Source organism: Dendronephthya gigantea, unplaced genomic scaffold (assembly GCF_004324835.1).
Source record: "Dendronephthya gigantea isolate DGI-Jeju-01 unplaced genomic scaffold, DenGig_1.0 000034F, whole genome shotgun sequence".
NCBI classification, from domain to species: Eukaryota; Metazoa; Cnidaria; class Anthozoa; order Malacalcyonacea; family Nephtheidae; genus Dendronephthya; species Dendronephthya gigantea.
The window spans coordinates 1,035,641-1,050,583 of NW_021163044.1; the positions used below are offsets into that span (position 1 = coordinate 1,035,641).

Here is a 14,943-nt window from a genome sequence, read left to right on the forward strand (position 1 = left end):
CACCAAAAATGCGATGCCGTTTTTGGTTTTTTATTTTCTTTAATACAAGAAAGATCCATGTTAAACATATCTTAAACCGAATTAGTTTTTTCATCAGTGATTAACGCTGTATTCTCTAGTTGGATGCCCCCTCTCCCCTAGCTCGTGTTGGAATTAGAAGATGTATCAGTTTGTCACTTTAATTTTTTCGTTTATCATGCACAAAGGTCTGTGTACATAGCATAAATCTGCGATGATTTTTGTATTCAACTGGGACGCATTAAGATTTAAGTCAAGTCCTTTGCATTAAATGCATTTGCAAATGAAGCCCAGTTTATCATGTTGCAAATGCATTTGCCAGTTCATCATGTTGAATTCAGTTGTGTTTTGTTCTGTCAAAGGTCTGTGCATAGTATAGCATATGTTGACTTTCTGTACAACTGCCTTCGATTATTTAAGTCACAGCTATGCTTTCTAATATACTCGATTGTTACACAGAGGGTTAATATAATCTGTTTTTCAGGTTGTGGACTGTATAATTATTACGTTGCTTCCTTGATTGATTGATTGATCGTTATTAGTACGGGCGCTGACCAGATAGATAAAGGCTCATTCGTTTCCAGCAAGGTGCCTCGATTCCATGTAATCAAAACGCCGACGTTCCAGCGATATATTTTCGGATAATTGATTGAAAAAATCAGCCATGATTGCAACATTACTGGATTCGAATTTCATCATTTGGACACTCTTAAATTCTAAGCAGTCCAGTTACGATTTCAGAGATCAGATCACTTGGTGCGCCATCTGTTCAATGGATCAGGTTTCACATCAATTATTTGTCTGCTGGTTGAACGGAGATAAAAGTACTGTCTCTGCACTTAAACAACACAAACACTTTATCTACAACAAACACACAGGAACATTTGAATTTATCTCTTCCTTAATTGTTGGAAAAAGGTAAGGTACTGTTACTAGTAATGCTTGATTCTTTTTTCGACTCGTTTTAAGTCTGGTTCCGCAATACGCATTACCACATGGTATGATTTCGACCAAATGGCAACTAGAAATACCCAAACTTTTCAATGCACTTCAAATACAACTTGTGGACGTAAAGCGGAACAGAAATAAGAAATCAATCGTACCGACACAATAGTATGATGTGTACTTCTTAAAACGCAGCATATTTTCTTTTTGCGAGATAGAACGTGCGTATCTGCACGACCCGCTATCAAGCCATGCATCATAGTACAGCTTCATTTTAGTCGCATTGTTACTCGTTCTTACTTAGACAGATGCCATTTTGTAGTTAGTTTCACGAAGTATTTATTCCGCAGATTTATTTATATTAAAGTTATTTTATTTCTTTTCGACACCTTTTTTTTTCGCATTGGTATATTGCGCAAACGCCAAAACCATAACTTCCTTGCACGCGCATCATTGCCAGATGACCTTTTATTTGCTTTTTTCCACTTAAGTCCAACTAATCCCAAGCAATCGTCAGTATGATTGAATGTCATTCAGACTTGCGGTTTTAAGCTCGTTTGTTTCTGCCTTAACAGTTTTAAATCTCTCCAGAGATACATCAGAGAATGTGTATTTAACATCCTATAATACAGTTATAGACTAATGGATTTTTTGGATATATGACAAAGATAAAGGTTGCAGATTTTAAAAAGCTTGAGGCTCAAGTTTTCATTTCACATGTAGTTATTTGAAGAAACGAATGAACTACTACGAGCAAACCAGAATGATGTACAAGCCTTAAAAAACCGTTCTGTACAGATTCCAAGTTTGTTTGATTGACTTCCTCATCAGGCGATTGCTTATGATGTTTATATTGTTACATAAAACTTTGGTTAATTAATAAGGCTTTATTTTATCCTTGCAAAGTAACAAAGCTATGTGATATACATTGAGAATATACTTGGAAATATCTGTCAATTTCTGCTTCATGTTACCAGGGAGCAGCATGGCAGCGTCTTCAAACAATTTAGTCATACTAACTCTCCTGACGTGTAGGACCTCAGGTCGAAACGTCGAAAAGTGTTTCGTCTATTTTAGGCAGTTGTTATACAACATTTGATGCTAAGTCATTTCTGCTTAAATTCTATTCATCTTCAGTCCTCCGCTCAAATGCGCCCCTCTCTGAGAAACCTACCAGACAGAGAATTAAATTAATGTGATTTCCCTCATTGATCTTTTTTGAAGCAAAGCACAAGAATCATTGAAAAGATATCAATTCTAAAAACGAATGAGGTTGAGGCCTTTTCTTAATGAAATGATTTCCCGTTTGTTTAAGATTTGACTTGTCATCCTTCGCGTCATCTTATAGACTCTTGCTCATGCAATTATGCCAAGCCGATGAATTCTGATTAAATATTTAACCATCTGCTGTAGTTACGTTTGCACAACCATATTAAATATCAAAGTAATTAATACTCATTACGCATGCATCGAAGTTCACTGTGAGAATACTAACATTAACTACTAACTAACTACTCTGAACCTGTTTAAAATCTAACTTAGATCATTGAAACGACAGCGGCCAACTAGCAATTCAACATAAGTTACTAATTTCGTGTGAGTGTTGGTTAAAAATGAAAACTGTCCCTGATTGGCTCCGATGTGTTACTAAAATTAAGAAGATACCCATCATTCTTTGCCCGCTTGCTTGTAATATTTTTTAAGGACAATCTATTTTTGTGTAAAGTGTTTGATAAAGGTAAGCCGTTGTTTCTCAATCTACAGCTTTAGTTTAGAACGACGCCCTAAATCCTATCCTCTGTCGAAATCCGATCTACTCGGATCGATGCATTTGAAACTATGCCGGATAAGAATTAATTTTCATCAATTGCTACTTGCTAGTGAGGATCAACTCATTTTGAGGTAACGCTGTCAACATGGCGCAAGACAATCCATCGTATTTAAACACCGAAGCCACAAAGAAATTTTCAAACATGGAGACTGAAGACGCACTCACCTTCAACTCCAACAAAGCAAAGAAGAGAGAACCAATTCTTATTGTAATTCTTATTGTGTTGGTCATCATCATCGTGGCCTTCATCATCCTGTACGCCAAAGAAAGAGAGGACAACAAAGATTCGTCCAGTTCTGGATCAAGAGGCAGAGGTCAGTATAAAGGATTTTGTCTTTTGAATAATATGCCGTTAGGATGACAGTTCTTGTCACGAAGCATAGCTCGTGAAAGATCCTAAACGCGTGTACAGGGGGCAATAAATACTGCGTCTTAATTATCGAACAGTCAACACGATTCATGCACGGTTACTCAGGTATGAGCAGACAATGGTACATTGCTCGGAAACAAGGTACGTCAAAGTTAAGGGTAATCAGTTTACGCGATAAAGTGGGAGACTTTTTAATAATATGGACCGCGTTCCTATGTGTGTTCCACGTTCGTAGCTGTGTTTAGTAAAATGCTTGCATTTCTGGACAATTGTATTGTACATTGTCATATTTACTTAACAAGTGATTGCCAGATTTCGTCGCGAAAATAAATAAATCTTGCTTGCGTCATGTGTTTTTTTTTGCAATTAATTATGCGTACTTTCCTCGTGCACAATTCGTAACGGCGCTATGATGAAGAGCGTCATGACGGAAGCTGACGATGATAGCAAACTCCTGAAGATCCTGTGTGTGGCTGTTAGGTTGCTCGGAATGTCTAGATGCAAGATTACGAGTCTGTCATAGGCAAGACAATACCGTATTGGATCATTTGGATGCACTTTGAAACTTGAAAGTGATATCTGGAAAACGCAAAATCCTAACAGGATAATAGGTTGGGATAACAACTGCATTTCTGGGGCGATGAATAAAAAGGGGCGAATGGCAGCATCGTGAAATGAATGATGGTTGATCGTAGTTCAAACGCAAGCTGTGCCTATGATCTCCACGTTGGACAGGAAAGGGTCGTTGACGACGAATACTTTTCGCATATTTTCCGCATACTTTCCCACAGTCCTTATCTATGGTTGCATGTTACAACTGTCAGACACATAAATATCGAAGATTTGAAACCCCACAGGCCATAGCAACCGTGCTACGGGTGGATGCCGTGCGTGCGTGGATGGTTCGTTTCTGTCCTCACGTAATGAATCCCGATCTATCTGCTGTGCTGATATACTTCATGGATCTACTGGGTGTTCTGAAAATTCCGAGTTGCTTTCAATAGTATTCAAACAGCAATATAACTGTGAAGTTACTGTAAATTCGAGAGCATAATGCAGAATAGCACGAGAGTATATTGAAGAAGCAATGTTTTTGTGCTTTTGGGATACGAGTTATTTCTTGTGCTCCAGTAATGGTTATATGGTTGCCGCAGTTTTTTTTATATCCTCATCACCATCCTATACCCTTTCCGCAGTCTCACAGAGACGTGTGGTCTATGGTACTTAGGGTATTGCGTTATTAATCATAAGTATTATGGGAAGGCCGCTCAATGTACCGGAGATAAAAAATGAAACACATCCTCAACGTAGATTTTATCTTGATCTCCTTAAAATGCACACATTGCATTGCGTGATTTGGCGTGAAGATTTGACAAGCGCAATTACCATAAATTCGAACCTCAGTTGATTCATAATTAATAAGGATCCCCAAGTGTTTCGATCACGTTGACCTTGTGACCAGACGACATAAATAACGTGTGATATTCATTATACAAGATGGCAGAGACGGGTGTCAAGTACACAAAACCTTTCGAAAAGGACGAGGAGGACAGCGCATCATTTGGAGCGATCAAATTCAGTCAAAGCCCCAGGTCGAAGACTGTGAAAATACTAGCTGTGGTCATTGTTATTCTCGTCATTCTGGTTATAATATTCCTTTCTTTGTTTGCAAGCGAAAGGAAGCGCTATAACGATTGCAAGCGAAGCTCTGAAACTACCCAGGGTAAGTCTGGTCAGTCTGGAAACGGCTTAATGTATTACTTTCCTGAACAAGACAGTAATTCAAGGCTGCGCTACATACACAGCTACCGCCTGCGTGGGATCGGTCTGGAGTGACAGTACATGCGGTATAGTTTCGAGAAGCTGTTGTGATTATATTTTTATTACATGTTAATAAATATAATATAAAATTCACGACACAATTCCCAAACTTGTATGTTTTATCAATGGATAAACAGCCTCCCAGTTTGATAACCTACATTCATATTCGTTCGCGTCAACTGAAAGTAAGAGGTATATTCTGCATTAGTCATTCGGTTCACGGTTACATTGAACTGATGAATTCCATTCGTCTTGTATCAGCATAAATTATTTAATATTTCAAGAGATTTGCCTTGATCTTTTTGTGAATTTGTGTGGATCAAAGGCAAATATGTTCCTTCCTGTACGGTGCCGCTATGGTGTGATCAGTATTCAGCTATACCTTTGAAAAATCTTATAGCAAACTGCGCATATTAGAATATCACTGAGCTGGGGGCCGGGCAGCTTTCGATCATATCGATTTGCAACAGGAAATGTTCAAAATTTGCATGCATTTAAGTCCTTATCACGAATACATCGTCGCTTCAAACCTCCTAATAGTTTTGGTATGCTTGTGAACAAATATTGAATGTCCACACTTGTCACGAATCTGATATTCAAAGCTCTTCTAAGTCTTCAATCTATGAAGCTATCGCTCTTTGATCCACTCTGTCTGGAGTACAAGACACTAATAACGCACGGCGCACCCCCGCTGGCGTTGCGAATTATGTAGTTTGATCACTAAAATTATGAACGAATTTGTAAGCTTCGTTAAGCTCCATTAGCAGTAAATTGTAACAGGAAAGTTGATGGTAAAAACACGTCTGGACATGAATAGGAATGGATAAATTTATACGTGTGATGGGTCGGGTAATGCTAAAAAGGGTGTCGTAATTTATTATATTACGATAATAATTGTGTTTGTTTTCTCTTAGCCTTGTTCCGTCCTTGACATTTTAGACGGGAAAGTTAGACGGGTAAATTCGGACGAGAAACCGTCTGTGACCGGATTCACATTCGACGAGTTTCCCGTCTAAGACGAGTTTCCCGTCTTAGACGAGTTTCCCGTCTCTAATATGAATTCGGCTGTTAGAAAACACTGCGCATTTTAGTATATTAGGCACTCGAAATCATTCAATTGCTCTCCAGCTTTGAGACAGATATCTGTTCTATAAGCTGTAGTACATGCAGAGTCGTCTGTCTGACACAGACATTAAGTAGTTTTTTCCCCATACCCATGCACCTGTCAAGCCCAGGCCCCAGAGAGTTAAATATACGAATCAACTTGGCATCCCCAGTAATTCTTAAACCGCGTAAGTAGACTTATATTGACGTGTGTGTATCATGTCTGGTCCCCCTCCCGAGTAAAGATCATAAACCTTTCCAAATATTACGAACTACGGATCATATTAGAACCGTTTCTGTTATGTTTACAGTTTTAAGAAGCAACCTTATTCGGTGATAAAACACAGAACATTTGCGTCATTTGCTTGAGTCCTGCCAAAAAGGAAGTTTAAGAAAACTTGACAGATATAGCATTTCGTGCATCAATTTATATCATCACACACATCACGTTATTTGTGTAGCCACACGCGCAGTGTCCATGTAGAGTTAGAGAATGAATTAAAGATAGATAAAAACTATTGAAGAAAATTAATTTACAAAAGCGTAGCCGTTGTTGTCACTTTTCGAATCCTTGGTACAGGAGTCTTAAGGGATTAGAGTTTAATTAAAGCGAGTGTGTATTCTTCAGTTCGGTGATCACTATTTCAAAGTTGTTTTCCATAAATTTTTGGAAACCTCAACTTGCTCAACAATTAGTGGATCGGCCCTCGATGTTTATTTTTTACTCCAGGCCTGTCATATGGGCTCTGGCGATGATAACGTGAAGGTGAATACCATATTGTTCACGAGACATTAAAACCTGCGAACAAATCAACGGCGCTTACTTCCGTCGAAGTATCGTTAGCCTTGCGAGGAAATTTAGGAAATGCCTGGTCGGACCAATCAGCGTTTCTTTAACGCTCACTTGAATATCTAATTTCCATTCTTCTTTCATAGTCAATGGCACAGTTGCTCCGACTACCAAGAAACCGATCTCCACCAAGACCGATCGCCACGAAAAAAACGACCACCAAGACGCCACCTCCTCTACACACCGACCCCTACCACACCGACCCCAAGTGAACCAGATTATGGCCCCGGCCCCTGGCAGAATGTTCGAATCCCCACCTATTTCAAACCCATACACTACGATCTCGAACTCGTGGTTAACCTTGAGAAACTAATATTCAGTGGCAACGTGAAAGTTTTTCTTACTTTATCTGAAGAGACACCGTATATGTACTTACACACAAACAAGCTGAACATCTCCAATCCAGTGCTAAAGAAAAGTGGTAAGACAGGTCACCCTCTCAAAGTTTCTGTTATCGGAGTATAGTGATTTCTTACTTGTGAAAGTAAAGCTCTAGATTATCCATACTAGAAGTGATCGAGGAAACTAAGACGTGCTGAACAGCTCAAGCAACATTTCCTAGGTGTGAGCTAGGACATTCAGACATAGGGGGTAGCCTATGGCTAAATATAAAGAGGTGGACCTCCGGGAGACATGCATGGGGTTATCCGCCAGAAATCTTTTGAGATTTGAATGAAGACCCTTGTAGATCAGAAACTGTAAATTAAGAGTCGGACTTTCATAATAGCATTTGTCTGCAACTCTATAGCACGATTGGTTGTTTTTTTAATCCTTGCTGTTCCTATTGTTTTTCTCAGACGTGGAGATCGGTCTGAAAAGACATTTCTGGTACAAGAAGAACGAGTTTTACGTAATGGCAGCGAAAGAAAACTTGACTTCGGGTAATTATACGATTGAAATGGATTTCGTTGGTAAACTGGAGGACGATTTGAAAGGGTTATACAGAAGCACTTACAAGAGAGGAAATAAAACAATGTGAGATTTTAATTGTTCATATTTCGTCACCGAGGTAGAGAATAGCGAGATTCAAATTTGACTTTTACTAACACTACACAACCATTGGGCGAACATGAACCAATCCAATGCGATAGGTCTATCAGATTAACCAATCCGGAGCTCAATAGACTAGCGTGAGGCATGCAGAGGTAGCGGTAGTGTGGAGGTCAAGTCTAAACTTCTGTAGTCACTATTTTTCTTTTTTTCCATGTTAGTAATGCATGTTGTTACATCGATGCTGTTTCCTGTACTCTCGGTTCTGTCTTAGCCAAAATCACTAATACAAATTACGATTTCATTAAGTCATTAACTATCAAAGCTCTGCAGTTCTGCAGCTTTTGTGTTTTGTGTTTTACTCTTGTATTTCATTTTATATCAGAACTATAGCATCGACGCAGCTTCAACCAACGGACGCAAGAAAAGTCTTTCCATGTTTCGATGAACCAGCATTCAAAGCAACATTCAATGTGACAATAGTTCGTCCTAAAGATATGATTTCTATATCAAATATGCCTCAGATAAGAAACGAGAGTCGATCCAACGATATGGTTGCAGATTTCTATGAGAAAACCGTTATAATGCCAACATATCTCTTGGCGTTTATCGTATGTGATTTTGGTTACTTGTCCTCGTCATCTGGCGACACATCAGTAAGTATTTCATGAATTGATAAGCGTCTCGGTGATGTAGTATAATTTCAGCATCCAAGTTTCTGGCTGAAGTCATCGAATAACCATTATATAGAATTCATACTTCTTCTTCTCATCAGATGAAGTATTACGCAACAAAAGAACAACTGGATCAAGCTGAATATGCCAAAAGCGTCGGTGGAAGAATACTGGAGCATTTTGAAGGATATTACAACATCTCGTATCCATTACCAAAAGCAGGTTTGCTGTTGCATTATATTCAGTTTGTCGTTGAACTTTGTTGGAATCCGTCGTATTTATAGACATGTGTTTGACAATGTTTCAGACATGATCGCAATACCTGATTTCGCTGCTGGTGCTATGGAGAACTGGGGACTCATCATTTATCGTGAGACAGCAATGCTGTTCAAGAAAGGCCAGTCATCGGAGAGCAACAGGGAGAGAATTGTTCAAGTTATTGCACACGAGCTTGCGCATATGGTTTGTTCCTTAGATTGCTTATAAGATTGATTCCATCCCGTTTCTGTGACTATGAAAACTGTATGAGCCTTGAAACAGCAGTTCACGGATTTTCACCTATAAAATGCTTTCGTTAACGCTAGTTTTCCCTCGAGAAAATTTAACCTTAGGCATTGGCGTAGCAAGCATCGATAATTGGGGGGGGGCCATATTCATATATTCATGTTAACGGACTGTAAAAACAATTGATTTGAAAAGAAATTAAACCTGCGTACCACGAATATATGAATATGGGCCCCCCCAATTATCGTTCTGGCTACGGCACTGACCTTAGGATCGCAAGATTTCTGAATTAGTTCTGGTTGAAAATTCACAAGCAAAATAAACCTGTCCAATGGATACTTTTCCTTAAATAGCGGCAGTCTTTGCGCAACTGTTCATCTAGACTAAAGTTTCTAGGTTATATATATGATCAGAGATGATGGTTGACACGATGGTTATATCTTTATTCTTTCAATTTAGTGGTTTGGTAACTTGGTCACTACGGCTTGGTGGAATGATTTGTGGTTGAACGAAGGATTTGCGAGCTTTGTAGAGTACATTGGGATGGATGCAATATATCCTGATTGGCACATGGTTAGTTGAATGTTTTGCATGAAGGAGATGGTGCTTGGCCAAGTGTAGTGTCAGCCGGGATCCTCTCATAAAATACGTCAAACTAATTGTGTTTTGTCCATCGTTTTTCAGCAAGATATGTTCGTTAATTACGACATGAACAATGCTTTTACGTTGGACGCATTAGTAACTTCACATCCAATATTACTGGAAGTTAATCATCCGGACGAGATTAATGAAATATTTGACAGTATTTCTTACAACAAGGTGAGCTGTTTGCAAAAAATCGTCTGAATGAGTGTTTTAAGCAAAAATTTCTCACGATTATTGATGGATTTCGCATACCACGATTTTGAGTTCCCAGCATATAGTTAATCCAAATGTTATAACTTTGCATGTATCTCTTTTTATTGTTGGCAAGGTAGTTCTTTAGTTGATTTTTTCTGCTGACTATGGTTGTTACCCCACCAATATTTAGTTGATTATTTTTGACACAGGGTTCTACGATCATTAGAATGCTGCAATATTTCTTGACGGAAGCCACCTTCAGAAAGGGACTGATAGTAAGAATTTAATATTTTTTATTGCCACATTATAAATATAATTGATGCATGTTTCATTCAAAAACAATTCCGTTCGTCTGAGCTATAAATGCCTCTATTTTCATTGCCTTTTAATCTCTTGTATCTCTAATTTGAAATACTTTTTGTTTTTTTTGAACAAGTATGAAGTATCAATCTTTTCTTTTCCCCAGAGTTATCTCAACAAATATAAATATTCCAACGCAGAGACAAAGGACTTATGGCAATCTCTCTCGGAGGTAAAATGAACTTGATTTGAAAAGCTTGACTCATCACAGCCGGACTGAATATCGTGTCTATCCTGTTTTACGTACAAACGATAGCAAAAGCCAAAAAAGCTTGAACCTCAGTAATATCGTGTAAGCCAGATAAAGGAACGTGGTTAACCATTTCCTCATGAATTATTCAATGTTTTTGAAATTGCTTAAGATATGCTGTTTCTCTCTGTGTACTGTATTTCAGGCAAGTAAACAGGATGGTTCGAAAATTAATGTGTCTATGGTCATGGATACTTGGACTTTGCAAATGGGATTTCCTGTAGTTAACGTGACTGAGGAGGGAGGAGAAATCGTATTGAAGCAACAACGTTTCTTAGCTGATCCCAATGCCAATCAAAGTAATACGAAATTCACCTCCGATTATGGGTAAGTTACAGCATAATAGATCACTCTTAGTACTCTTGTACAAGGGTAACATTGGCAAGTTTACATGTAGAGCTGTAAGGAGTGTATAGCTGGACCAGCAACGTTAACCCCACCCTGAATCTTCCACTATCCACACTCTAAACCCGACCTAGCTCAACAGCATTAATACCACCATCATGGGAAGCAACTAATCGATTCAGGCCTCTGCAACATCTTGCATTTAGAATCTTGCTTAAAGTTCTCATTTTTCGGAATTGATATTTTCAATGTTTTAGATATAAATGGCATATTCCGTTCACAATCGCAGTAAGAGGAGAGGATAGCGACACCTTCGTTAATACCACAGGACTAGAGCTTGTTTGGATGACTCCAGAAAAAGGTAATGTCCTAAAATGGTACTCAAAGGCGGTTGCTTATCAAAAAAATGATCCTAAACCCAGTCCTACCACATACGTTGGTTGTCAAGGAATATTTATCAAGTGAAATAATGTCGATTGCTCAAAATGAATGGAACCTCGTGTGACTATTTTACAAAGAAACACTCCATTTGTTCAATATCATTCATCATATAACAACTTCGTGTAGATAATGTCACCGTATCTAACAAAACTTGGGACCCAAACACGCAATGGGTGAAAGGAAATATCGGTCAGACTGGTTACTACCGCGTCAACTACCCCGAAAAGAACTGGGACCTACTCGCTGAACAGTTACTGTACAATCATTTGGTATGTTGTAAAACCTAAAAACCAAATTTCACATCGTACTTGATAAATATAGGACACAATTATTTGGGCTAAATTTAAGTGTGGTTTTAGGAATAAGATGTCACAGGGGTTTATATAAAGAATAATAAATGGATGCGCAGAAATATGGAATTTATTTCGAGTATTCAGTGTAATCGCATGCACATGTTTTATTATCGCTTTCCACAATGGCGGATTCGCCAATAAAACACTGCATATTTTATAAAGTAATTAGAGTTAAATGAGAGTTTCGTTTTCCTAGGTATTTTCACTTGGCGACAGAGCCGGTTTAATTCGCGATGCGTTCGCTTTGGCAGAGTAAGTAATGTGTATATATTTCTCATCGATTTCATTTGCTTTTGTTGATAGACGGGTAAAAACGCTCAAATTGCTCCTGGTTGATAAAACAATGTTTTGGGTTAGCTGCATGTGGCTCCCGAATGTGGCTGCTGTCATGTTAAGTTGAAGCACCTCATTATAGACGTTATACTGACGTTGCTGAAACTTCTTGATAGCAACTATGTTCGTAATATGCAGCATAACATTGTTTCATTTACTGAGTGTTTTTTTTAGTCGTGTGCAAATACTCACCCTTCTCGCTTGCTTAACCATTGTAGCGCTGGTATGCTGAAGTTCAAATACGCTCTCAATTTGACAAGATATTTGGTAAAGGAGACGAATTATATACCTTGGGATGCAGGGTACTCGAGTCTATCAAGTCTGACCGCCACTTTACCCAAATCAGGAAAAATCTACCAAAAATTGCGAGTAAGTTTATGAACTTTATAGTTTTATATTGCTACCATACTACAGCGATTTTTTTGTCTAAACCAAAAACTATGTTAGTTAATAATGCCTGGTTTCCATTTAGTGTTTCCATTGATGCGATTTCTATATATTTGTGTGCAGTCAATAATGACCGATTTGAATACAGAAATAAGGACAAATTTGCAACCGGATTATTTCTCATTAGTGAAAATGAATTGCTCGCAATAATTACGACTAAAGGAGAACCATGCGAACTTTAGTAGTCACGAACCACCATCCCCTCTTCGTTTTGACATTCCTCTTTCTTTCAGGAATACCGTTTCAAATTGCTGAAACCAAGCTTTACAAGACTCGGCTTCAGCGACACAGGAACACATTTGGAAAAGTAATTTGATTACACTAATAAAAATACTTAATTTTTTCCCAACCACTCCATCAATCAAGTTATATCGTGGCATGAAAAGACATTGTTTTGTCCTCGTAGATATTTGCGAGTCGATGCAGTCTACGCAGCTTGCGGTGCCAAAAATGAAGAGTGCTTAGAAAAAACCAAAGAATTATTTGACAACTGGATCAAGAATGAATCATAGTAGGTCACAGTAGTTTACCTACGATCGCTCTCATTCCTAGTTCGGAATATTATTCTCTTTTGATGCATTTGACTGGCCTTTCCTCAAGCCGTTTGAACCATGAATTATCTGAACTGTGTGATATTTTCTACTGTTTGCCCACCTTGCATGGAACGTCCACAACAATGTTTCCATAGTTTTCCTATATTTCTTATCAAGAAATCATTAATATTTCATTTTTTATTTATACTATATTAGCCCGGTGCCGCCAGATTTGAAATCAGCCGTTTACTTTTATGGTATGTCGAAGAGCGGTGAGGAAGAGTGGGATATTATGTTTGAGAGACTACAGAAAACTAACGTGGCTTCTGAACGTAGAAAACTGATGTATGGCTTAGCTGGAACGCCTGAACCTTGGATACTCAATAGGTAGGCATGCAAGATAGCAGCCCACTTACCTCTTTCAGCCTAAATTCCAGACTGTTAGTACCTATAGTGCGCATGCAAGTATACTTTGAATTGAAACCTTTTAAGCAATTCCTTAATTAAGACAAAAATACGATTAAACCCCCACAACTCGAAACCACTATCCAACAATCGAGCTCGATTTTTCTTCAGATATTTACAATATGCTTTTGACGAATCAAAAATCAAGAGTCAGGACACCAGCGCAGTTCTATCGTACATTGCGAACTCCAATCCGATTGGTCGCCATTTTGCTTGGAATTTCCTGAAGGAGATGTGGCCTACGATCCTGGAAAAGTATGATGAATTTCATCTCTGTATATTTTCTGATTTTTACACCGAGATCTTTATAAAAACCTATACTAATGTCTTTGACAAAACGATATGTTACGAAAGAGGTTCTTGCTGGACTGAATTCAACAAACAAACCCCGTGTAAGGGAGGTAAAATGTGGGTGTTTTTCATAAACGAATGTTTTCTTTGTTAAACATAACGAGATTTATTATGAGAGGTTGATCGAAGGGTCGTTAGTTTGAGCTGTATTTTTCTCTCAACAAAGATATGGCAAAGGCTTTGGATTCTCTGTCAATCGATTCGTGAATGGTGTGGCATCTGGTTTCAGTACTCAGTGGGAGTTAGAGCAGGTAAAACCAGCTAGGCCGTTCTTTTTACTACCATCAATCCCACCAACACCACTTTTATCTCCTATTATCCATGCATGCATGTATATATTGGCCGTTTGTTTTATATAACACCATAAACAATCTTTATTTTGCAGCTGGAGAATCTTTTTAAGAAATATCCCGACTCCGGCTCTGCGACACGTGCCCGAGAACAGCTTTTTGAAACTGTTCGTTCAAACATTCAGTGGAGAGCAAAATATGAGAAACCAATTGAAGATTGGCTTGAAACCGTTTAAAAAATATCCTAAAATGACGTGAATTCTTCACAGCTTGAACACTTTGTGATATGCAGAACTGTAGTAGTTTATAGATGCAATTAGTTTTTTATGCCAGACACCATTTTTAGTTTTTCAACCCTCAGATTTTATGCCTCTTTAATTATCTCTTTCATACAGTTTATGGTGGAACATTAGACATTTTCGTAGGACTGACTAAATTCTGTTGTACTTCGTTTGTACGACAAAGTGTTTGGATTCGTCAGCATATTTACGGAAGTATTTTTTGTGAAATGATTCCTGTTTCCGTTTTCCAACCTTCTCAACTATCTGACTGACTGCCAAACCCGCATACCTTTAAGACACCGTATATAATCCACCATAGCGGACCACACCAGATAGTTGAAACATATTCTTTTTTGTACTTGTAAATTCTTTTTCGTTTTTCTTTCTATGTATATTATCGACTGTATGTGTCTTATTGGGCGACATTTTAAGTCTATATGTACTGATATTTTAGAGTTATATATTTTATAAGTGGTTAACACAAAATATCGATAGATATTAGTTGTATTAAGTGTTGATTATATTGTTCGATCATGATCGTCATACG

At 38.2% G+C, this 14,943-nt stretch overlaps 1 protein-coding gene and 1 long non-coding RNA gene across 2 annotated transcripts; both read left to right on the forward strand.

The window, feature by feature from the left end:
- The first annotated feature begins 811 nt into the window (after positions 1–811).
- LOC114525315 lies at positions 812–7,082 on the forward strand. Its single transcript, XR_003687183.1, has 3 exons — positions 812–936; positions 2,845–3,108; positions 7,026–7,082. It is a non-coding gene; the product is annotated as an uncharacterized LOC114525315 (long non-coding RNA).
- A 31-nt stretch (positions 7,083–7,113) lies between these two features.
- On the forward strand, positions 7,114–14,933 carry LOC114525349 (glutamyl aminopeptidase-like; the record flags this gene model as incomplete). The annotated part of the gene is made up of 20 exons (XM_028546608.1): positions 7,114–7,360; positions 7,737–7,914; positions 8,315–8,585; positions 8,705–8,825; positions 8,911–9,065; positions 9,567–9,680; positions 9,792–9,926; positions 10,157–10,222; positions 10,414–10,479; positions 10,703–10,884; positions 11,160–11,263; positions 11,470–11,612; positions 11,893–11,948; positions 12,248–12,398; positions 12,710–12,783; positions 12,883–12,987; positions 13,226–13,396; positions 13,586–13,729; positions 13,992–14,076; positions 14,211–14,933. Coding segments are annotated over 20 exons (2,709 nt in total), but the record flags the coding sequence as incomplete, so codon positions are not given.
- Positions 14,934–14,943: the final 10 nt, after the last annotated feature.